Here is a 23,684-nt window from a genome sequence, read left to right as displayed (position 1 = left end):
TTTTTAGTTTATTGACCAACATAGAGAAAAAAAAAACTTAACTTATTACAAGCTTCGCTCACCTATTATTACTAAATTACATACGTACGTCGTTTTCCACCAAAGCAGGCTTCATCATCCATTACATGAATATTTAACATTATGTACCTAATTATGTTTATTTTTCAAATTTTTCTTTCTTTTTTCTGTGCTGTTTTTTCTTTTTTTTTTCTTGTGTGGTGCTATTTGTGGTATGCAAATAAACGTACCTATTTTCTATCTTTCTTTACAAAATTAGCAACCTGTTTGTTATTATTATTGATGCTAAGATCAATATGAACAACACAAAGAAAAATTTTTCGGTCTGACCGAAATAGAAACAGCGACTGTTGCCACTCAGGGGCTACCGCTCTTACTAAGTGAGCTACAGACCAGCTCAGCAGACCGCATGAATTTCTCTATGAGCTTGTTGCAGATTGGGCTTAACCGACTTTTTTGGCGACAACGCGACAACAACACTTGCGACCTGTGACGCTACAGGACTTTCTAGTGTTATACAAATTAATTTTTATTACAACAGTGTCAAGTTAATACTCATACGTGCTGTTCTTTCTCGAATTAATGAACTGTGATAATAGGATAATAAAAAGGCATTTGTTTTACACGAGTTTTGTTTGAATGTGCACATTGGTATCCCAAAGAACTCCACGGCATCTTGTGTAATCTGTTACGTATCTACCTATGCAAAGATGCATATCATACTTTAGGATGGATGTTCGTCAAAAAAATTTATGCATAAAAGAAAAAAAATGAGGAAATATAATAATTATCAGGTATCTTTACGCTTTTTGAGTGTGGTATCTTTATGCCTTTTGTTTCGTTTTGTTTTAAATAAGTTGAAAAAATAAAAAAATATGTAAGTGGGTCCCTGTATGTGTAAGTGGTGGGTGCTAATTTACTTTGAAACCACTGGTCATTGTAATTATATTGAGACTCCACTGAAATTATATTGCAATTAAGTATGACAATATTTGTTATTCTGCTAAAATCTAGAAATGGCAGTTGAGTCTTAATATATTGTCAGTGGAATGGCAGTGATAGCATTCATTCAATTAATCATTAACGGTCGAAGTTTTAGTCGAAGGTTAGCTGACAAGGCATTATACAGTCAGCTCGCTATTCGCGTCGTGACTCGCATTGCCACTTGTGCCATCACGTCGTCAGCTATCGTTCGTGCACGAGTCAAAAGACCGAGTGGCGATGCGTACTTAGTGTTTACATAATCGTCCCGCTTCAGTTAACCTTCGTATACCCGCGTCAAATACAATAACACATATACCCGCGTCGGTCTCTCGGACTCGATAGTTCTAACGTTTACTAAATAAATATCTATCATTATAACCACACTAAAATTTAATTTACGATTAAAAGGGACTTTTGCACAATCAATATAAACGAAATTTATGGCAATATTAATGTTTATTACTGACTAACAGTCTTTTTATTACAGCCTTTGAAATACAGTACTTATTCTTATAAACTACATAAATTTAAACAAAAAATATCTCTTCTGAAATCAAACCAAAAAAAAATCTCTTAAATCTTGAAAACAACTAAATAAACAATAATAGACTATAGATTAAATTTCCTCTGATGGTCCACCATAGCAGTCAGAGCACACCATAATTGCATGTTCCATACAAAAATATTTCTTGCAAGTAGTGCAGTTATATCGCGTCTTGCGATTTTTTTTGGAGCTGCAATAATAACAACGACCCATAGTGACTATTCACTAAAAGTTCTTCGATCCTCTACTTCGCTGTCAGAATCTCCCTCTTGTTCAGTATCGCTTTTTTATACCCGCGTCGGTCTCCTGGACCAACCGGTGTCGTGTACTGTCACATGTGTTACCCGCGCAAGCACTCGCGCCACACTAAATAGACGCCGGCGACGATTCACGCAGCTAGCAGTGAGCCCAATGTGCTAACATTTTCCGTTAATAAGAAAAAGACGCAAACCGAAACTGTCGGTCTGACAGACCAATACGCGGGTATAGGAAGGTTAACAGCTAACGCCCGACCCGATAACACATACACCTTGTAAAATGGATATTTTAGTACTAATTTGTTCAAAGCAAATAATTAAAATGAATTGGTGTCATTCTAAAAAAAATTGAGAATTCTCCAGAATCTTCACAGAGCATTACTTGAAACATACTCTCTATAGTTTGGCTGTAACAAATTGAAGAGAGTAGGTATTTATAAGCATATAGAAATAGTCAATTTGTTAGCTATACTGTCAGCGCAGGGGATGACATAAATAAGAGACAGTATAAGTTTCAACTCGTGTAATAAAAAAATAGAATTAAAAGCAGTACAATGATGTGTTCAACGTGGACGGCGATCGAGCGAATATAATAATACGGTGAAGTTAGCGGTTTGAACCGTGTCGCGCCGTAAGCGACACGGCCGTCGACATAAGCGGCGTCGACATATACAAACATATAACACGAGTTGTCACGCGCATTTGCGATGACACGTTATCATCCGCCATCGTCTTTTTTTTGCGTAGAATCTGTGTTTGTCTGTCTGTTTTTACTGTTTCTTAGTCTACTCCGTTCGTGTGCGAGATTTCAAATGGAACATCCCACGAATGGGTGAACGGTAGTTCGCGTCAGCCACTCGACACGAATGTTTCGTCGATTGTTTCGACAAGTGGCGATGCGAATAGCGAGTACGACAGTGTGAATGCGGTATTAAAGCTAATGTAAATGCACTGAATATAAAGAAAAAACATAACTACCATTAATTCAGTAATGGTATATTACACACTTATTACAAACGGTACTGCTACACTATTAAGCGAATTACAATTTTATTATGTAAATACAATCAAATAAATAATTTACATATGTAAATATAAATTACCAAGACATTGATTGTTACGTGTTTATTCTTTTTTGTAACCTTTCAGCGAATGAACAATTTAGTTATTTATTTATACACTTAGCAAGTGACACATTATAATAAATAGCAAATAATTACTTTAAAAAAGAACGGTAGTGTGAAACGTGGTTAGCTGTGGGTAAGTAATAAAAGCTTTTAAACCTTATAAAATATACTACAGGGTATATTTCATGAATAAAATTCTGATTTGAATTTATATTGTACCATGCAATACGCTAGAATATTCCAAATGACAAAGGAATTGTTTACATTGAATTGTGCGTGTCTCGGTAAACATTTTACTTGAGAAACTTTATAGATATATTGTAAAGTTAACATACGTAAAATGGTAAAACCGTATTTAAAAACCTTTTAAATCTCGATTTATCAAAATTAATACAATTACCATTAGCATAACTCGCTAGGTATTTTCTTCATAACCATAGTTAAGTATACAAATTTATAGATGTTGTTAAAATATTTTTATCACCATATTACCGTGAACTATGTTTTTCTCTTATTTTATTTTAACAACTAAGAATATTTTACAATTATTAGTATTATTATTAACATTGGCTCTAATAAATCCCTGTTTTCGGATCGATGTGTTAAATTTACTTGTGGTTTAGTGATGTATGAAAAATAACATGCGTAAATTATTAGGAAATTTGCAATGTATATGTATATATTGCAATGTAAATGTAGTTTCACTGCATATTTACCTTCAATATGCAGCGAAACTACATTTTTTACTGTCAACTTCTAACCAACATGTGTTTCTATTTCTTATATTAAAAGGAACATGGATCCAGCACAAGCTATATTGTTAGAGGAAATCACAAAAAATAGCATAGTCAATGAAACCATATTACGTGGCGACTCTACGGTACAACAGTTCTACGAAAATGCTGTTATATTTGTGAGTGGCGGTTCTGGTTTTCTCGGTAAAAATCTGATTGAAAAACTATTAAGGTATGTAATGTTAATATTCCAAATAGTGTCTTTACTTTTCTAAATTGATTTTGGTTTGGGTGTTCTGATTAGTGTCCCAGAGAGAATTCCGTTGCTCTGGTACTCATAGCACACCACAGTTCGAAGTTATTTTTAACCATGAAATTGTGACACTAGTATTGAGTTTTGTCATTAAAGTCTTTGGTGAAAATTCCGTAAAATGGCGGTGATCTTAAGCTTTGCATAACTATAAGAGCGATAACTTTCAATCTTATTAATTTTGACGAAAATTAAAAATCTACATCGCATTAAAGGTCGTACGCATTGACGGATCTTGTTCCGTTGCATTGGAGGCGAAACTCGAACAAAAGTGTATAAGCTTTATGTGATTTCCGCCGAAATTTTAGTTGCGTCTATTAATGATGAAGAAATTTATTATATTGTGGTGGATGAAGCAGTTCATGAAACAGATTGTATGCTTCATGATGGTTGCATATAACAACGCTAGGAAATCATGTCATTAGTTGTTTACATTGACAACGTTTTTAAGCGACTTCGTAAACGGAGGAGCTTCTCAATCCCACTGTTTTTTGTATGTGTTCAACTTCGACATTTAAAACCAATTATGATGATTCTTTTTTTTTGTTGGAAAGGGGTATCCTAGCAGTAAGTAGTCTCATTTAAATTTGAAGATAATATTCCACCTCTAAGGGTGAGAAATTAGGGAATGAACCCGGTTTATTGAATTTCACCCATTTTTCGTTAACCGAAATCGTGGCACATAGATGTATTCCAGTGAAAATAAAATATTATGGTGACCTAGACAAGGTTTGATGATAGAAATGACAGACAGATGAGAGGAACTCCTCAAGAATATAGAGCAGCTACCATGTGTTTAAGTCCAAACTATAATTCGTTTTCACGGAGACTTCGACATACATTACAATTATCGTTGAGGAGACCGCGGTAGCGAACACACCTGAATAGGACGAACAAAGTTTTAAGGTCTTTTTTATAGAAAAGTTATCGTAATGTCATCAATAGATAAAATTTCTGTAACTTCGTATGTTTTCAACAGATACAATGTTATTATTATAAATTTCAACGTCTTCAACAGATATAATTTGGGTTGCTAGATGCAGCACCTTTGTCCTTCATGTTTTAATATTCTTGTCACTTTTGAGATTTTATTCTTAATATTTTGTTTAATTTGTTGAATAACGTTATAAATACGATTTAGGTGTTATGGTCACTGTGTCCTGACGAAGCGATAGTTATGCAACAGCATTCCCAAGGCGTAGCAGAGATCTGTTTCAACAAATTCTTGTAGTTCGTAGCTGATTTATATTCGCACCAGAGTCTTTCCAAGGTCTGTCTGGCTGTCTTTCCCTTTGAACATAATTTAATTCTACTTAGCTGTTAATCAACAGAATAAAATGGAACCTAGGCTTTGACTTTTGTCTCAATCAAGGTATAATAAAGGAATTGTTAATCAATTTTGCTAAATTCCTAGACGTTTTCAGAAAAAAGAATGTATTTTTGAAAGAAAATAAGTATTGGTAGTTATATATTCTTCGAAAACATAGTAGTAATAAAGCTCTTTGTGAAAGAGTTCGTCCAGTGAAGTACTGGCACCTTACCTATTTCTGCCGCTAAGCAATAATGTGAGCATGTGTGCATTGCGGTGCTGATGATATTACAGGTACCCACATGAGACTTGTCAAATTATGTCTCAGGATGAAAGGCGCAGGGGTAGTGTCTCTCAAATCTTTGCGATTTAAAACTTTGAGAGACACTGCAACAGTCATGGATAGGCGTGTCGCTTAGGTACTACCAGGCGCACGACTTGTTCGTCCCGTTGATCATAAAAAAATATGTGTACCATACAATGTTACAAAATTTCGCAGTTAGACATTTTTCTGTCTAATGTTTACAGATCATGCAATGTGAAAAAAATTTACGTGTTACTTCGACCCAAGAAGCAGAAAACGGTTGAAGAGAGACTCGCACAATTGGTAGATGATTCGGTCAGTAAATTATTTTCTTTATTTGAATTTGGATGTGATGCAAAAGGGAATCAGGCGTAATAATATGACTTTTGTGCTGCTTAATTTGGAAATAATATTACATGTCGTAAATGTTTTAAATATTTTCGCTTCCTTTTAAATCATGTGCATAGCCAAACAAATACTAGGTATATAAATAATAATGTAACTACTAAATAAAGAATAGTGTAAGCAATTTCAAATTCAATTTACTTCGACATTAATGTAACTGACGTAGTAAAATTAGCATACAATATCGTTCACACATGACGAGGTCAAAGAAACAAATTGCGAAGGTTAAAACAAAATACCAGTAATAAATTACGGTAAAAGTATAAACTTATGAATGTTGTAGGTATTCGAATGCTTGCGAACAATGAAACCGAATTATGCAAGTAAAATCTGTGTTATACCAGGCGATGTTGGGGAATTAAGTTTAGGTATAAGCTCCGAAGATACCAGGATTGTCACTGAAGAGGTAAACGTTTTTTTGTGTTTGGTAATCATTATTACAGATACTCTTAGTGTGTTATATACGGAATTGTCAATTTTAGTAGCAGTTATAGAGCTCCTCGTGAAAGAGTTCGTCCAGGTAAAGTACCTTATCTATTTCTGCCGCCAAGCAGTGATGTGAGCGTTCCTACTGAGTTCCGGTTTTAAAGAGTAAGGATGCTGATGAAATTACAGGCACATGGAATTTGTAACGTTGTCGTTGCGCTAATTAGTAAGATTAATAATAAATCTATCTATTTAGAAAAATAACATATTTACATTAACAATTTATTTATTTAAAATTTTATTGAATTGATATTCAATTTTTTTTTCATGTGAAATTACTCCACTAGTTTGTTATAATTATTAATACAAAGATCGAACACTCAGTAAAAGTCCTTTGATCCGGCCGGATTCGAAGCAACATCTTTTAGCATACCGTGCCAGACGCTATACCAACTAAGCCACGGAACGAACCAGCGGACATCACGAATTTTTTGTGTGTGTGTTTCCTGTCAATGTGTTTGTTGTCCTGTCTTTGTATTTGGTTTTTTCAACGACTTTTTAGCCGTAGCGCCATCTATGAGAAACCTTAAGTATTTCGTCACCCAGTTAGATACCTTTACAGCTACCAACCCTGGCTGAATAAAAAATGTAACATTGTTACAATATATTTATTGAGATTTTTTGTGAAATTAGATTTTTTGGAGTTATTTCATATTTCACATAACCTCAAAAAATATATTGTAACATTGTTTGCGACTGGTTGTGGACTTGTTTATAAATAGAAAGAATTGGAGTTTATATTTATATATAAATTAGTTTATATATAAATGATTTAAGATGTACCCACATCTTAAATTATTTCATGGAGTCTTTACTATCGATCTTTTTTTTAGTGTTACCAAGTGACGAAACGAAAAGGTCGTGCGGAGTAAACGATACGTGTAATACATAACAGTAGCAGTGCTGCCTAGAGCTTCACCAGCACCCTTACTTACTCTTCAAAACCAAAACGCCGTAATGCTCACATTACTGCTTGGCAGCAGAAATAGGCAGCCTGGCATGATGTGTCGGAATAATTAATCACTTGTGCAATTTATTTAAGGTAAATGTAATATTCCACGCGGCCGCTACTACGAACTTTATGGAGCATCTAAAGAAAGCGATTTTGATCAATACTCGTGGTACACAAGAAATGCTAAAATTGGCAAAAAACTGCAAGAAATTGAAGTAAGTATTGTTTTTATTTTGCAACTTTTGTTATTTGTAACAATAGAGTAAAATATAATAATCATTTATGTCGTCAATATCACAATATTAGAGATGCTATTTAAAATGTCAAAGGATATGATAAGATCGTCACTGATACAAACAATAATAATGACTATAAAATGGAAAGAGAAGGTACACTCGCGCAATAATTTACTGCAGCGTTTCACCAGCACCAAATGGGGAGCTGCGCCGCAGATCATGCGTATTACTGGGCTGGCACTTTTATTTTGAGTTGGTGAATATGCATGCCCTGTTTAGAGTCGTTCTACCCATGCAAAGTTAGTGGATACAGCCTTAAATGAAAAACTTACCGGATCAAAACTGGATATCTTAAGCCGACCCCGGTAATATTGCAGTACCGACTGGCTGGTATAGTTCCGCCAGACTTCGGCAGAACTGTAGTAGCCTCTTGGGAAAGAGCCAAAATTGCTATCGATACTCGGCACCCTATACACGATCACTTCACACTCCAGCAGAGACTGAGGAGCTGGAAAAGTTTCATCAAATATGTCGATTCTCTGAGCATTGATACAGCTTAGGCCAGGTGATGCTACCTTTGGGGCGTAAGAGTACCATCTACCTTTAGGACAAAGACCCTCTGAGAGTCTTCCTGGACATGAATAGCCCTGGCCGATCTGAAAGTTTATAAATAGGATTCGGGCTCAGTTTGGTCGGAGTAGGGACAATTTGTTCAGGTGGGGATTTTCGGATAGTTATAACCTTTGTTTGTGCGGTGGTTCGGGCCTGCGTGCTCCAACATCTGTAGACTTGAGGATTTAACGGCGGCTACTAGCGACGCCGTTCGGCGTGGTTGCGTTGTAGGCCACAATAGTATAGTGTATGCCATCGATATCGATAATGAGAATATAAAATAAAGAAGTAAGATCCATGTAGGAAGCTGTTATCATATTTAACGGTTAGTTCGGTTGCCGCCCGCGATCCGAGAGGGCGCGTTCGCATGATAATTTACCATATTATCTACGCTAGAATAACAAAAGTATAAAAATGGCAAAGTGTAATGGTTGTGCTAAGACTGTGTCAATAAAGTCACCGGGATTGCAGTACAGCAAGTGTAGTAAATGGCTTCATGCCTCATGTGCATCAATTTCGTCAAAACAGCTTACCACTGTGGTAGGAACGGATTCTATAGATTGGAAGTGCCGCACTTGCAGAGGAACGGCTAAAGCAAAGGGATTGTCCGCCATTTTACCTGATGCGGATGATGACGAACAATCTGACGGTGAAAGTCTACCAATTAGGCAGGAACCAAGTAACAAAACAAGATTTAGTTATTGAAACACGACGTGAAATTAGAAAGATTATTAGGGACGAGCTACAACGATCACTCAAGTTTTATTCCGACCAAATTGATGATTTTACGTTAAAAATGTCTGAGTATGAAGACAGGGTAAAAAATGTCTCCAACCAGTTTAATAACCTAAACAACAAATATAAAAAACTTAAGTTTGAGGTGTGAAGCATCTGAGCTAAAACTAAATAACCTAGAACAATATCTTCTCTGCAAAAATATCGAGATATGTGGTATACAAAAAACGGAACATGAAAACCTTCAACCAACGGATATTATCAAGATATACCGAAAAGACAGCCGGTCGGCTTCTGTGCAGAGAAGGAACCAATCTACGTTGGTTGTTACTCTAAGAGAAGGTATGTGTGACGTTTGGATAGATGCAGCGAAATCCACACAATTGTCCACACTTGACCTTGGAATGAATGGTGACTCAAAAATATATATACGGGACGCGCTTACGCCAGCTACGGCTTTTCTATTGTGGAAGACTAAAACAGAATTAAAAGAGAAAAATATTGTGAAATTCGTCTGGTGCAAAATGGAAATATCCTCGTCAGACAGGGAGAAAAAGATAAAATAAACGTCATCAGGTCTACAAAGGACATTGATGTCATGGAAAAGTGGGTCTCCAAAACGGTAAAGTGATCACAATATGTCTTATGCTGAGGTTTTTCTAGGTTTTTATTGTATTGTAGGTTTGTATTGTATAAAAATACCTATTTAAACTTTGTTTAATCACTCTGGATATTACGAATAACATAATAGAATCTACTCATGAGGATTGGAATAGTTTCATAAATTATGTTCCGTCAAGTAGTAACAATATTATAATATTACATGTTAACATTAGATCATTAATTTTAAATTTTTTTTCAACTAGATTATGTAATTTCAAATAGCAATGCAAAAATTTATATTGTGGCAATAACTCAAGCAAATATTTCCAATATCTATCAATATAATGTTCACTATTATTCCATCTAAATGGTTACACTATGTACACAAATCTAAGGGTCGTATTCTAGAACTCTACTCAATGCTCAAGTCAGGATTGCACTCGAAACACAAGCACTGGAAATACGACCCTAATGGCAGGGACTTGAGTATGATTTCGAGTGCTTTAAACCATACTCAAATTCTGACTTGAGCATCTTTTTGTTCCTATTGAGTTCTAGAATACGACCCTCAGAAACAACCAAAAAGGCGGTAATTATACATCTAATTAATAGGTGCATTATATATAAAAAGGGTTGGACACCAAGATTACAATAATTATAGATCAATAACCATACTCTCGTGTACTGACAAGATCATGGAGAGGTACTTTGCAAACGAAATTAACAAATATCTATATAAAAATAAGATAATCAATGAAAATCATTTTGGATTCCAAAAAACCTTAGTACCACACAGCCACTGTGTCAATTTACTAATGAGATTTGCAATCATTTGGAAAAAAAATATCATGATTGCAATTTTCATTAACTTTACAAAGGCATTTAATGTTTTAAGGTTTAATACATTATTTAATAAATTAAGTCAGAATGGTATACAGGGCCCCCTGTTACAATGGTTTAAAAATTACCGTAATAACAGGTGCACACTTGTTAAAGTAGGTCAAGCGTACAAAAAAAAATATGGAGGAGGGTGAGGCCCAAGGTTCCATTCTAGGGCCTACCAAATATCTTCTTTATGTTAATGACATGTGTAAATTAATCAGAGAAGGCTCAGTGTACCAATTTGCGGACGATAACTGCATCGTGTCGGCTAACACAGATCTAAATGCGGCTGAACGCCAAGCTTAGTATATTTTTTAATTTATTGTGTAAGTGGGCACACGATGTCGGACTTGTTATTAATGCACAAAAGACTAAAGCCATTCATATACACTCTTCCCACAATAACTTCCCGTACCTACCATCTATCGTCGCCCATAAATATTTATGCCTTCATACTGAAGACACACAATGTAAATGTCCTAGTATAGAATTTGTATTAAATCATATGTATATATGGCTCATAATTGATAATAGACTCAATAGGGGCCCACGTATTAACTATATTTGCGAAAAACTACGTGCTATAGCGGCAAAGCTTTCTATACTGCGTCACAAACTACCATATGGCACATTAAGAACATTATATCTTTTTTTTATTTGTTATGGTATAAGTAGAAAGAGATTTATAGACAATGAAATTCAACTATTCAAATACCAAAATATATTAACTGTACACAACAAACTAAACACAGCCCTATTAATAGATGAATATCATAACTTCACAAAAATTACCCCGGACTCGCGTCATTAATAATATTTTTCTTAATGTGACATTAAGAAAAATAATTCATCAAAAGAAGTTCATACTACCTAAATTCAATAACTATTATGGAAAAAGAAATTGGAAATATTCGTTACCTACATTAATGAACAAAATGAGTGAGGAGTTTATATGTAATTATCAAAACAATAAACACTATAAATCATACATTAAGAAACATTTGATGAAAACAAAAGATATAAACTTTATTTTGTAAATTACTTAATTATTATTGTTTGCCATTTATTTGTACATGTTGTTTGCATGTTTTTTGTACTTGGCTAGAAGTAATTAAGTTAGTTTTATAAGATTTTTGGTCTTTTATATTATTACCTTTACATAAATAGACTGAACTCCTTCGCCGCGGATAAAGCCGGAAGGGCTTTTGTGAGCGAAGTTTGTAATTAATAAGTATTTTTCCTGTATTTTGGTCAATAAAAAAAAAGAGATATTATCATAATTACGCTATACATGATCCAAAAGGTAGTTGGTTCTGGTCTAAGAAGCACTTTTTATTTCGTTCGTGTTGTGGAGGCCTCAGTAGATAGTCTTAGGGTCGTATTCTAGAACTCTGCTCAATGCTCAAGTCAGGATTTGAGTATAGTTTAAAGCACTCGAAATCATACTCAAGTCCCTGCCATTAGGGTCGTATTTCCAGTGCTTGAAATCATACTCTGATCCTGACTTGAGCATTGAGTAGAGTTCTGGAATACGGCCCTTAGAGTCTCCACACAAAACTGTGAGTAAGCGCGATTTCCTAACGCAGAAAACTGCGACGCGAATTGCTGCGATGCGATTTCGTGAGGCAAAGCCTCTTACTGCCACGATTTAGGTGGCCATTCCTTCGACGATCGTAGTTTTACGAATGTATTTTTAAACTAGATAGCGACATGGATCCTAAAAAGACTGTTGAACTGTTGTATTAATAAGAAAATATAGAAAAAAACATAAAGAAGATTAACTTCGCTCGAATGAGAGACGCGGAGCAATTCGCAAAATTCTTGCGATGCGTCGTGGGAGCTCGTAGATTTCTGCGATGCGGCGTCGCATCGCAGTCGTGTGTTTCGACCCTAAAGCAAAACAAAGTAATTTTCTTTGCTGCCTCCGTGGCCGAACGGTTACCATGCCGGACTGCTACGCAGAGGACCCAGGTACGATTCTCGGGCCCGGAGAACTATTTATATGACCTACATTTGTTTCTCTCGTGAGTTTGGGTATAATTTGTGATTTTCTATGTGTGTGTCCATGGCACCCGCGACACAGGGTTTCCCTAGTGCGGGGCTATGTTGAGTGTGTGCATTATTATTAGCTCAGCAACCCGACAAAAAAGTATTGGACAATGATCTGAAAGACGTACTTTGTTCTAATCTAAGTAGTAGTAGTTTTTTTTTCTGCGGGTAGGTGTAAGAAAGTAAACATCATCTGAATCACCTAAAGTTTTAATAAATTATTATAAATATTTATACTGTATTTTCATACAAAGTTCTTATGGAATATTAAACATTAACATTCAATACCTGCCGGTGTGTGTTATCCTGAAGATATCTCAACTACTACATTATTAAATCACCATTGTTACTTCAAGTCACTACACTCTCACTAAAGATGGACGCCATGCAGGAATCTATAGCCAAACTCCAGCAATTGTTTACCGAGAAGATGGATGCATATCAAGGTGAACTTCAGGCAGTATCCCCATCAGCCAATATTAACACTCTGAAGACTGATTTCGCAGCATTTCGGTCATTCATTTTGACTGCGCTTCAAACTTTGCAACAGCAGGTTGCTTTACTTAATCGTCAAGTTGATAATATGGAGATGCGCAGTCGAAGAAAAATGTTACTGTGTCATGGCTTGCCAGAGTTGAGGGACGAGGACACTGCAGCCGTTGTAGCAAGTACCATCATTAGTCGGTTGAAGATTACAGATTTCTCTGTCAAGTGTATCAGCAGATGTAACCGTATGGGGCGTGCGTCTAATGATAACAAGCCGAGGCCAGTGCTATTAAAACTGCGTGACATCGAGATGCGAGACAAGATATGGTTTGCCAAGACCGCACTCAAGGGATCGAAGATTACTCTTTCAGAGTTCTTAACGAAGCCGAGGCATGATGTTTTTATGGCGGCCCGTGACACATTTGGTGTGAACAAATGTTTTACACAACAAGGTGTTGTTATCGTGATCGGTGCCGACGGGAAGCGCGTGCGCATCACTTCCATGGATGACTTGAGGAGCATCCCTGCGCCTGCGAGGTTGAAACCCGTGACCGCCAAGGTACCTATTGTCACGGATTCTTCCAAGCCTGTGGTAACGACAAAGGGAAGACGTGCTTGTGCCACTAGTAAAAAGTGACCTTACTGACGTACTTTTCTTTGTCTCATTTTCATATATCTTTTACGCATCTAATCTTGTGGAATCTGTTCGGGTAAGACTGGATAATATATTATGTTCACCCTCACAAAATATTTTCTTTGATTTTTGTTTATTGTGACTGTCAGTTTTCTTTTTGTTTTTGTTTTGTTGTATAGTATGTAAAATTTATAATGGCTATGGCATAAAGTCACGATCGACTTTGACAGGTCCTCTTTAATAAATTAATTGCGTTCCGCTTCACGCACTAATTTAACTGTTGGTTGTTTTTACAATTTTTTTTTTTGCGCCTGTCATTTCAGTAATATTTAGTTAGATTAGATTAGTATGTACAGTTCCGTGCCCTTGCAGATCCACCTCTATAAATGTAATGTTGTTATATTAATGTTCTTTCCCAGAACACTACAACCGGCGGGTGGAGATAGTATCTGTTACAGTTACCAGTCGATCTATTTGTGTTGTTTAGGTTTGTATATATATATTATATTAGTACATAGTTTTTATATTATAATTATATATATTTTTATATTTATTTAGATATGTCAGATGGAATTGATAGTGATAATGAACTTTACTTTTCTCTGTCATCTCTTAGTAGCAACAGCAGCAATAACAGTTTTGATAGTCTTCCTTCTCTTTCAGACACACTTGAGTCTTTGTTTTCTGACGTTCCCAAAAATTTTAACGTTATTCATATTAATGCCCAAAGTATTCCGGCTCATTTTCCTGATATACTGGCGTCGTTTGATCTTAACAATATACATGCGGTACTGATTTCCGAGTCTTGGTTGAAACCATGTTTGCCTTCTTCCTCTTATGCTTTACCTGGATTCCGTCTTATACGAAATGATCGTGTTGGCTCCGTTGGTGGTGGGGTAGCTATTTACTTAAAAGCTCACATTCCTTTCGCCATTATTAGCACCTCATCACAACCACCGTCACCCAATGCAGGCGAGCATCTGTTGGTTGAGGTCACTCTCGTTCACACCAAAATCCTTCTTGGAGTTTATTATAGTCCATCATTGCGTGTTGACTACTTTACCTCACTAGAAAAACTGTTAAGTGACTTTGTTCCCTCTTATAGACACTCCATTATTTTGGGAGACTTTAATACTTGTCTCATTAAAAATGATCACCGTACGTCCTCACTTAAATCAGTTATTAATTCAAGCAACATGCACATCCTTTCACTTGGTGCTACTCATCATTTTCCCAATTGTACTCCTTCTCTTTTAGATTTATTAATAGTATCTTCACCGCAGCATGTTGCAAAACACGGCCAATGTTCGGCTGATGCATTTTCTTATCACGACCTCATTTATTTGTCTTATAAAATTCGTCCTCCTAAAGCTAAACCCAAAGTCATACTCCAGCGCAATTTTAGTGGTATGGATCGTGAGATTTTTCTTAAAGATGCACGTGCTATTGATTGGTCTCCAGTGATTGATGCGCAGACTGTGGATGAGCAGGTTGAAATTTTTAACACATGCATTAACCAACTGTATGACAAGCATGCGCCTTTTCGATCCATAAAATTAAAACACCTTCCGGCAGCATGGCTTACCGACGACATAAAATTGGTAATTAACTATACCAAAATCCGTAATCGCTGCAATATGATGTGTAGAGATGCTTTACGTCGCCATATCTACAAATCCGTAGAGAACGAGGATCCAACGAAGGTTTGGAAATTTCTCAAGACTCTTGGGATTGGTAAATCCAAAGACAGTGCCATTCCTAACAGTGTTAATATCGATTCTCTCAATGTACATTTCTCCTCTTCTCCTAGTATTAATAACATTAATAAAATTAAAACTTTAAAACAACTCTCGGCCTTACCAATCCCTGACCACTCTCCATTCATTCTTGATAAATTTTCGGAATGTGACGTCAACAAGTGTATTTTGTCAATCACCTCGAATGCTGTTGGTTGTGACAGTATAAGTCGCAATATGCTAGTGCCGATCCTTGATATCATTCTTCCAGTTTTAACTTTCCTCTTCAATAGCTCTATTTACAATGCCGCATTTCCTTTAATCTGGAAGGATGCTCAAATAATACCTTTGCCTAAAGTAAGTAATCCCAAAACATGTAACGAATATCGTCCTATATCCATCCTTCCTTTCCTTTCAAAGGTTTTGGAGCGTCTCATCCATAACCAACTAAGCAAGTTCCTTTCCCGTCACAATCTGTTTAATCCTATCCAATCTGGTTTCCGTCCCGGCCATAGCACAGTCACGGCTTTGGTGAAAGTCACCGATGATATTCGTTTTGGAATGGAGAATGGTCAATTAACTGTGCTAACACTATTGGACTTTAGCAACGCATTTAACACAGTTGATTTCGATGTACTTCTCGCCCTGTTGCACTCAATGAACATATCTCCAACTATGATTGACTGGTTTCGCAGTTATTTGTACGATCGCAGGCAACGAGTTCGATATGACGAGAAATTCTCCTCATGGTGTAACACGACAGCTGGCGTTCCTCAAGGCGGCATTTTATCTCCTCTTCTGTTTGCCATATTTATAAACACCATTTCTCATAGCCTATCTTGTTTCTACCACCTATATGCCGACGATCTGCAAATATACTGTCAGGAACCGCCATCGAGGTTAACTGAAGCTATAACGACCACAAACCAAAACTTGTTCCGTATTAAGGAGTGGAGTGAGGCATTTGGACTTTCAGTTAATCCTGTCAAAACTCAGGTGATGATAGTAGGAAGCTCCAGGTTACTGTCTAAAGTTGACTTGAGCGCACTTCCTAAAGTAAATTTTGATGGTTTCGACATTCCTTTTAGTTTTACGGTAAAAAATTTGGGAATACTCATGGACAGTTCTCTGCTTTGGGGTCCACAGCTACAAGCCGTTAGTCGTAAATTGTATGCGTCAGCTGCATCGTTAAGGCGGCTACGAAACTTCTTACCCACTGCTACTAAAATTGCGCTAGCATAATCTTTGTTGCTTCCTGTCCTCGATTATGCCGACGCCAGTTACCTTGATCTCTCGGAAGACCAGCTAGATAAACTTGAGCGTCTTCAAAATTTTTGTATTCGATTCATTTATGGTTTGCGTAAACATAATCACGTTTCTCATTATCGTTCTAAGCTCAAGTGGCTTCCTATTCGCCTGCGCCGGAATACTCATATACTATCCCTTCTTTACAACATTTTGTTCAACCCCACATTCCCACACTACCTTAAGGATAGATTTAGTTTCCGACACTGCTCGAATAGTCACTCATTACGGTCTTCAGAAAATCTTAGTCTCAAAATGCCATTGCACTCCACTTCCTTTTATGATTCCTCTTTCTCTACACACGCTGTTCGTCTCTGGAACTCCCTCCCAGCTACAATTAGACAAGCGCAGTCATTAAACATATTTAAGAATCAAATTAACTCATTTTATCTTTCACAAGGACAATAAACTGCTGCTAGGCTGCTTCTATATCTTTAAAATATGTAAATATTGTGTATGTAGGAATAAAATGTTATGTAATTGTATGTTATTATATATTATACATATGTGTATGTGTATATGTATGTATGTGTATATATATATATATATATATAAATATTATATATATATCTATATATATATATGTATTTATTATATTGTATACGTGTGTATATTTAGAAGTATAATATGTTGTTTAATAAATTCTATATGTCTGTGTAATTATTTTTATCTAGCACCCCCGCTTTTATTCATGTACAATCTCTCTCCATCCTAAGGTTGTCTGGAAGAAATCGCTGTAAGCGATAAGACCGCCAATTGTTACCCGAGTAATGTGTTTAGTTTTGTCCTGTATACTGTAATCTGTATATTGTAATGTGGTGCTAACAATAAAGAATTTTCTATCTATCTATCTAAGTAGCCCTCTCTTGTTCGAATTAGAAAAGAAAGAAGAAAAGAAAAAATATTTTTTAATAAATTGTTTGTTAATAAATTACAGCACAGGACGCACACATTTAAGATTTAACATATAATGCAATACAATTTGAGAATACTTATTAATAAATAATTCGACTAATAAACTAAAATAAATTAAATAATAAAATTGGAATAATAGAGTGTGCACTGTACTATTACGGAATCCGTAATCCACTTAGCTATTATCGTCCCACTGAAAATGATACGACGCTGATTTTCAGTGGCCACGGTAATAGCACAGTATTACAATATCTTCCCTGTAATAGCATACATGCGGCACGGAACACAGCAGACGTATTTTAACTAAATAGGTACCATATCATGCGCATTAATTACAATATAACTGATTTGAGATTTCTTTGATAAAATAAGAACAAGTAAAGATTTTAGTCAATAAAATTATAAATATAAAATTATATTCTCGTTCAGGTAATTAAAAGTTTTGATAACAATTAAATAGACGACTAATATACGACCTATATAAATGCAAATGGCCGCGGCACATCAACAGCTACGACAGATATTTTTGAAGGTTTAACATAGTTAATAACTAAACGGAAGGATTACTCACCTGTTTAAGTTGAATTTTTGCTCGACATCTTTCGAACCAGTCTGTGGTCCTTATTCATGAGCCTCCGCAGCGGTGACTCGACGTAAACTGCGCGGCAAAGTCCTGACAGCCCGGTCATTTAATACGGGTGCGGGCGCTGGCATCGGCGGCGAGCAAGTCTGCCGTGCTTACTATAAGAACAGCATGTATTTCAAACATACTTACTGTTAATATTGTAAGCACGTACTATTCTCGTTTGCTTTATTCTTATTAAAGTCATGTGCAGGATTGCACACTACCCTAACGTCTTCACGTTTTCTAAAGTCTCATCCACACTAACCACTGACGTAGTACCTAACGTATGTTTCGATATGTACAGTCAACAACACATCAAGCTTGACACTTTGTACTTTGAACCGTTCTTATCGTAAGTAGTATAAAGTTGGATTTAAGTCTTAAGTGTAAACTTTGACGTGCTCTTGACCCTGTACCTGTATGAAGCAAACGGTGCCACCTGCGCCCTCACCCGAATCATGAGTTATCCGTTAGTCATGTCTGTGTCTCACGGTAGTTTTCTATTTAAAATTTTACAAATGCTCATTGAGCCTTCGAATTAGACTATAGTCAACCATAGTTGACTTAACGATTGGTCTATTATATCCACAGGTCGTTTATCTATGTTTCGACAGCGTATAGTCACGCAACTAAAAAGTACAAAGGCAAAACCATGTTAGAAGAGTTTCAACCAACCCCATACAAGCCGGAGCTGATGATCCAACTCGCCGAGCAGTTTAACGAAGCTGCACTCGAGAGTATGACTCCATCGTAAGTATAACAAGATCTACTTGACGCCGGTCAAGCCAAATGGAGGGCATTCAGTTTCATAATAAAACGGCGCCATGACGTAATGAAACTGAAATTAATCTTCAAGAAGAAATTAGTGAAAAATACTAGGTAGGTACGTAATCATTAATTACATGAATGAATGTCATATTCTTTATTGCACGTTACAAAAATAAAAATGATAACCAGACAGTACAACAAGCGGTAATAAAATGATTCTAATAAGTCGCGCTGCAAGCTTTGCAAAACGTGTTCAGCCGGACTGCAATTCGCCTAAAAAAGTGCGCTTCATTATAATCGACTCACAAAGCGGCTTATATCAAAGTCGTATTATCATTTATTACAAAATTTTTACACTTGAAAACGTCCTTTTTTAAACTACTGTTCGTTCATTACGCTGACCTCATTGAGAAGAACGAGCAACATAACTTGGACCTTTTCAAGGCGAGAGTGAGTAGGCATTATTTAGGTGTGCATGCTACATCGGCGACGTCATTATCACATTCCATCAGGTGAGATTGAGGTCAAGTGCGCACTTATTTTTGATAAAAGAAAGAAAGAAGAAACTCTAAGGACTGCTCTTTTTAAATGCTTAAACTTGAATCATAATTGCGTTTAACATAGACTCTTGTTGTCTTTTGATATTTTTTTATCTAACACATACTCTTCAATTTTATAATATGACTTTTCAATTAAAATACTTTTAATGTAAGTTTTAAACTTAGGAAATGATAATCTTAATATATTCTCTGGAATCTTATTTTAAAAACATATACAGTTCCTCATAAAAGAATCGTTTACCTTCATTGAACTACCAAATTTACCATGACCTTTGACCATGAGTTTGGACTTCGATCTAAGGTTAATATTATGGATATCTTCTTTCTTAATGAAATTATGTATATTTTTACGGGCATACAAGATATTTGAGTAAATGTACAGTGATGTCACAGTCATGATACCAGTCTCCTTAAACTTTTCTCTAAGAGAAACCTAAACGGTACCCAGAAGGGATCGCTCGTTTTTGCAACACAAAATAATATGGTTTGTATATCTGTCGCTTTACTCCACATGAAAATACTGTAGGACATTGTACTATGGAAGTAACTAAAGTAAATTAGTCTAGCAGTAACAACATCGGTAAGCTCACGTATTCTACAGACTGTGTATGCAGCAGAGCTTCGTTTGAGCCTAAGAAATGTGCCGCCGGACTAAGGAATAGCCAAAATAAGGCGCGTCATTGTTACGCTGTTTTCAGATACCTACTTAGGCTGCTAACAGACTGACTGCATGTTTGCAGTTAACGCGTGAAGTCGTAATCAACTTCATTCAGCCGAGACCTCGACAGCATGAAGTCGGTTTCGACTGCATGCACTCTTCAACTGTATGCAGTCGAGACTTCAACTACTTGCAGTTGAGACTTCATCCTCAAGTATCGATGTAAACGATAGTCCGAAAATGAAACATTCTTTCGAGTGCCTGTAACTCACAAAAATCGGGACAACAGAAGTTGGTAAAATTTTATAAAATGTTTGTCAATGTTTTTCATATAAAATGAATAAAATTAAATAATATTTGTAATGCTCATAGACTCAGCTTTTTGTAAGAAAATAGTGGGGACAGTGGAAGTTGGTCAAAGTTAATAAAAATTTCTTTTTTCCCACGTAACTTCTGCTGTCCCAATTATTTTCTTCCGAAACTTACGATCCAATGAAGGCATCCTTATAAGAAACGGAGTCTATTAATATTAAAAAGAAATTAGTCAATTTTTATTATTTTTGTATGAAAAAATATTTTATAAAACTTCTGCTGTCCCGATTTTTTTCGTCCCTTACAATGAAATGATCCCTTCATGAAACTGAGTCGATCAGCACTAAAAAATTCATCAATTTTATTAATTTTTATGGACAAGTCACGCTTAACCAAAAAATTTACTATGCCAAAATTGTTTTCACAAAAAGAGGTTTAATAACCATTAACCTATTAACACAGTTTCCTTGTATCTTCTATGGTTTCGGATTTCCACACAGACTACATGGTGGATTTCCCCATTGTATATTTCACCGGTCAACAAGACCATTAGCAGTTTTTTTATTAAGCAAAAAAGCCTTTAAAAATATAGTGACGAATGGTGTATTGATTATTTCAGTCTACTTCGGGAGTGGCCAAATACATACTCATTTACGAAGGCTATATCCGAAGAATTAGTTCGTAACATGGTTGGTCAGTTTCCGATTGCCGTGAGCAGACCGGCGATAGGTAAGTTGTACTCAGTACTTAAGATACATTATATATCTAATTAATGTAACTCATGGTTATATATATTTACAGTCATTGGCGCATACCGTGAACCAAGTCCTGGTTGGATAGACCTGAGCGCAATATATGGCGCTAGTGGTGTAAGTTTTAATATTAACGTTAGAGATTTGAAGTTCCGCATGGGACAAAGTGAAAGATTCATTGTCGTCCACATTTTGAATTGTCGTAAGGGCCGCGCTGAACAGATCTGGAGGGAGATCACCCGCTTCAGAAATAGGCACAAAGCTAACCAAGATCCCCAGACATGAAGGAAGGACTAGAGAGAGTGAGAGAGAGAGAGAGAGAGAGAGAGAGAGAGAGAGAGGGGGGGGGGGAGAGAGAGAGGGAGAGAGAGAGGGGGGGAGAGAGAGGGAGAGAGAGAGAGAGAGAGGGGGGTCAAAAGGTACACCCCAGTTCGGGAGGAGCAACTGCCTCCGTAGTCGACTGGTTACCATGCTGGACTACCACGCAGAGGTCCCGGGTTCGACTCCCGAGACAGGAGAAATATTTGTATGGCCTACATTTATTTCTCTCGTGACTTTGGATATATATAATTTGTGGTTGTCAACCTTGTGTCCATGGCATCTGCGATACAGGGTTTCCCGAGTAAAAAAAAAACTACAGAACTTACGGTCTTGATTTTTTGGCGGTTTTCAGCAGCTTTACACTGATGTAGTCGGTTTCTAAAGTTATCGGCCATTTTCGGCACATGTCAAGAGGTAAAGCGATCACTCCCTCAGTAATTCCGGCCTTGAGGTCTTCCATGTTGTAGGAGCAGTGTTTAAAACCTTTATTCTTTAAGTAAACCAGGATGAAAAAATCTGAAAAGAGGCATCGACCTCTCAGAGACACTGACTACATCAGTTAATGAAGGTCGCCATATTGCTGAGATCATATTATTATTCAAAACTTGAGAAAAATCACTGTATGATGCACCGAATTGAAATAAATAAATGGTCGTCAGCTCTGCAGTTTTATTTTAAATTTATTCTGCAAACTCGGGCGTGCCTTTTGCCGCACCATGCATGTTAGCTTAAATAAAATACACAATACACAATTACACATGCTGCGTTATCTGTACATTCATAAGTGTTATGGTCAAGCCATATCGGTACTACTGCAGCATAATAGGGCCCTATTATGCTGCAGTAGTAGCAAAGTCTGCTTATTTTAAATTATTTGTTATAAAAAAAATACTTTGAGGCTACGTACTTATGAAATATGATACGTGTCGTGTCCGATAAATACCTTTTAAAGTCACAGAATATTACTATGTACTACTCCGTCGGTTTTGCGACAGCGCATAGCTTTCGTAACGGCTATGACTTATACCGTACAATTTGATATCACAGATGATTATGGGAATTGGTGTTGGTATACTGCATTTAATGTATTCGAGACAAGAAATCTTATTGGACTGGGTGCCGGTGGATCTGGTTAGCAATGCGATAGTGGCTTCAGGTCAGAGAACAGCAGTGCGATGGAGCAATGGCCACAAAGATATCAAGATTTATACAACCACTGGCTACAGGAATCCACAGAGTTTACGTAAGTTTAATCCAGATTTTGAAAAGCTTCAAATTACATCAGAAAAGTATTTTGTAGGTACGCCAGTAAATTAAAAATTATGTAAATGAGTTTTTCAGAGAAAAGGTGTGTATAAATGTTCTAGCAAGTGCGTATTTATATGTTCCACACATCGATTCTACAAATGCAATGCATTGTTTTTTTTTATAATGATACTATTCGAGAAATTCAGTTAGTATAGCAGAAAATAGATATTACCATTTTTTTATGCATTATAATAAACACTTGTATTGTCCATTTCAGACCAGCACACTAAAATAATAAGAAAACAAGCTTCTAAGGTTACTACAGACAAAGCCATTTGGTATAATTTTTTAATTCATGTGGAATCTTTCCCACTTTTTGTCCTTTTGTTTTGGCTAATGCATTACATCCCTGCTTATTTGGTAGATGGCATGCTTATATTGATGAGAAGACGCCCAGTGTAAGTAGAGATTTTAGTTTTCTAATATACCCTTTCGAATATTTTAAATTTCACTTTTATTCTTCTGTATTGCATGAATATATTTTTTTTATTAATATTCACAGACTTAGAAAACTCTATGCTAAGGCGTATAGATTAAATGCTGCCGTAAGTGTTTACCTCCACAATGAATGGAAATTTGATGATTCCAATCTTTATGAAATGTATAAAGAGTTGTCCCCTGCAGATCAAATAATATACAATAGCGATATGGCAGACCTCGATTGGAAAAGGTATATTGTGATCTGGTGCATTGGTATAAGAAAATACATAGTAAAGGATGGTATAAATAAAACTGAGTACGCTGTTAAGAAACAATT

The 23,684-nt window shown here is 36.2% G+C and overlaps 1 protein-coding gene across 1 annotated transcript in view; it reads left to right on the top strand.

Moving 5' to 3' along the window:
* The first annotated feature begins 3,726 nt into the window (after window positions 1–3,726).
* LOC113231917 (fatty acyl-CoA reductase wat-like) overlaps window positions 3,727–23,684 on the top strand; it is a 27,853-nt gene continuing 7,895 nt past the window's right edge. Inside the window, exons 1-10 of the mRNA XM_026466458.1 lie at window positions 3,727–3,896; window positions 5,812–5,902; window positions 6,276–6,398; window positions 7,521–7,645; window positions 18,840–18,998; window positions 21,166–21,275; window positions 21,348–21,415; window positions 22,667–22,862; window positions 23,145–23,325; window positions 23,430–23,680. Coding sequence (XP_026322243.1) covers window positions 3,727–3,896; window positions 5,812–5,902; window positions 6,276–6,398; window positions 7,521–7,645; window positions 18,840–18,998; window positions 21,166–21,275; window positions 21,348–21,415; window positions 22,667–22,862; window positions 23,145–23,325; window positions 23,430–23,680 — 1,474 coding nt within the window. The remainder of the gene's footprint in view (window positions 3,897–5,811; window positions 5,903–6,275; window positions 6,399–7,520; window positions 7,646–18,839; window positions 18,999–21,165; window positions 21,276–21,347; window positions 21,416–22,666; window positions 22,863–23,144; window positions 23,326–23,429; window positions 23,681–23,684) is intronic.

Source organism: Hyposmocoma kahamanoa, unplaced genomic scaffold, assembly GCF_003589595.1.
Source record: "Hyposmocoma kahamanoa isolate Upper Pololo Valley unplaced genomic scaffold, ASM358959v1 66, whole genome shotgun sequence".
In the NCBI taxonomy this organism is placed as follows: Eukaryota; Metazoa; Arthropoda; class Insecta; order Lepidoptera; family Cosmopterigidae; genus Hyposmocoma; species Hyposmocoma kahamanoa.
This window is presented reverse-complemented; position numbering and strand designations above follow the sequence as displayed.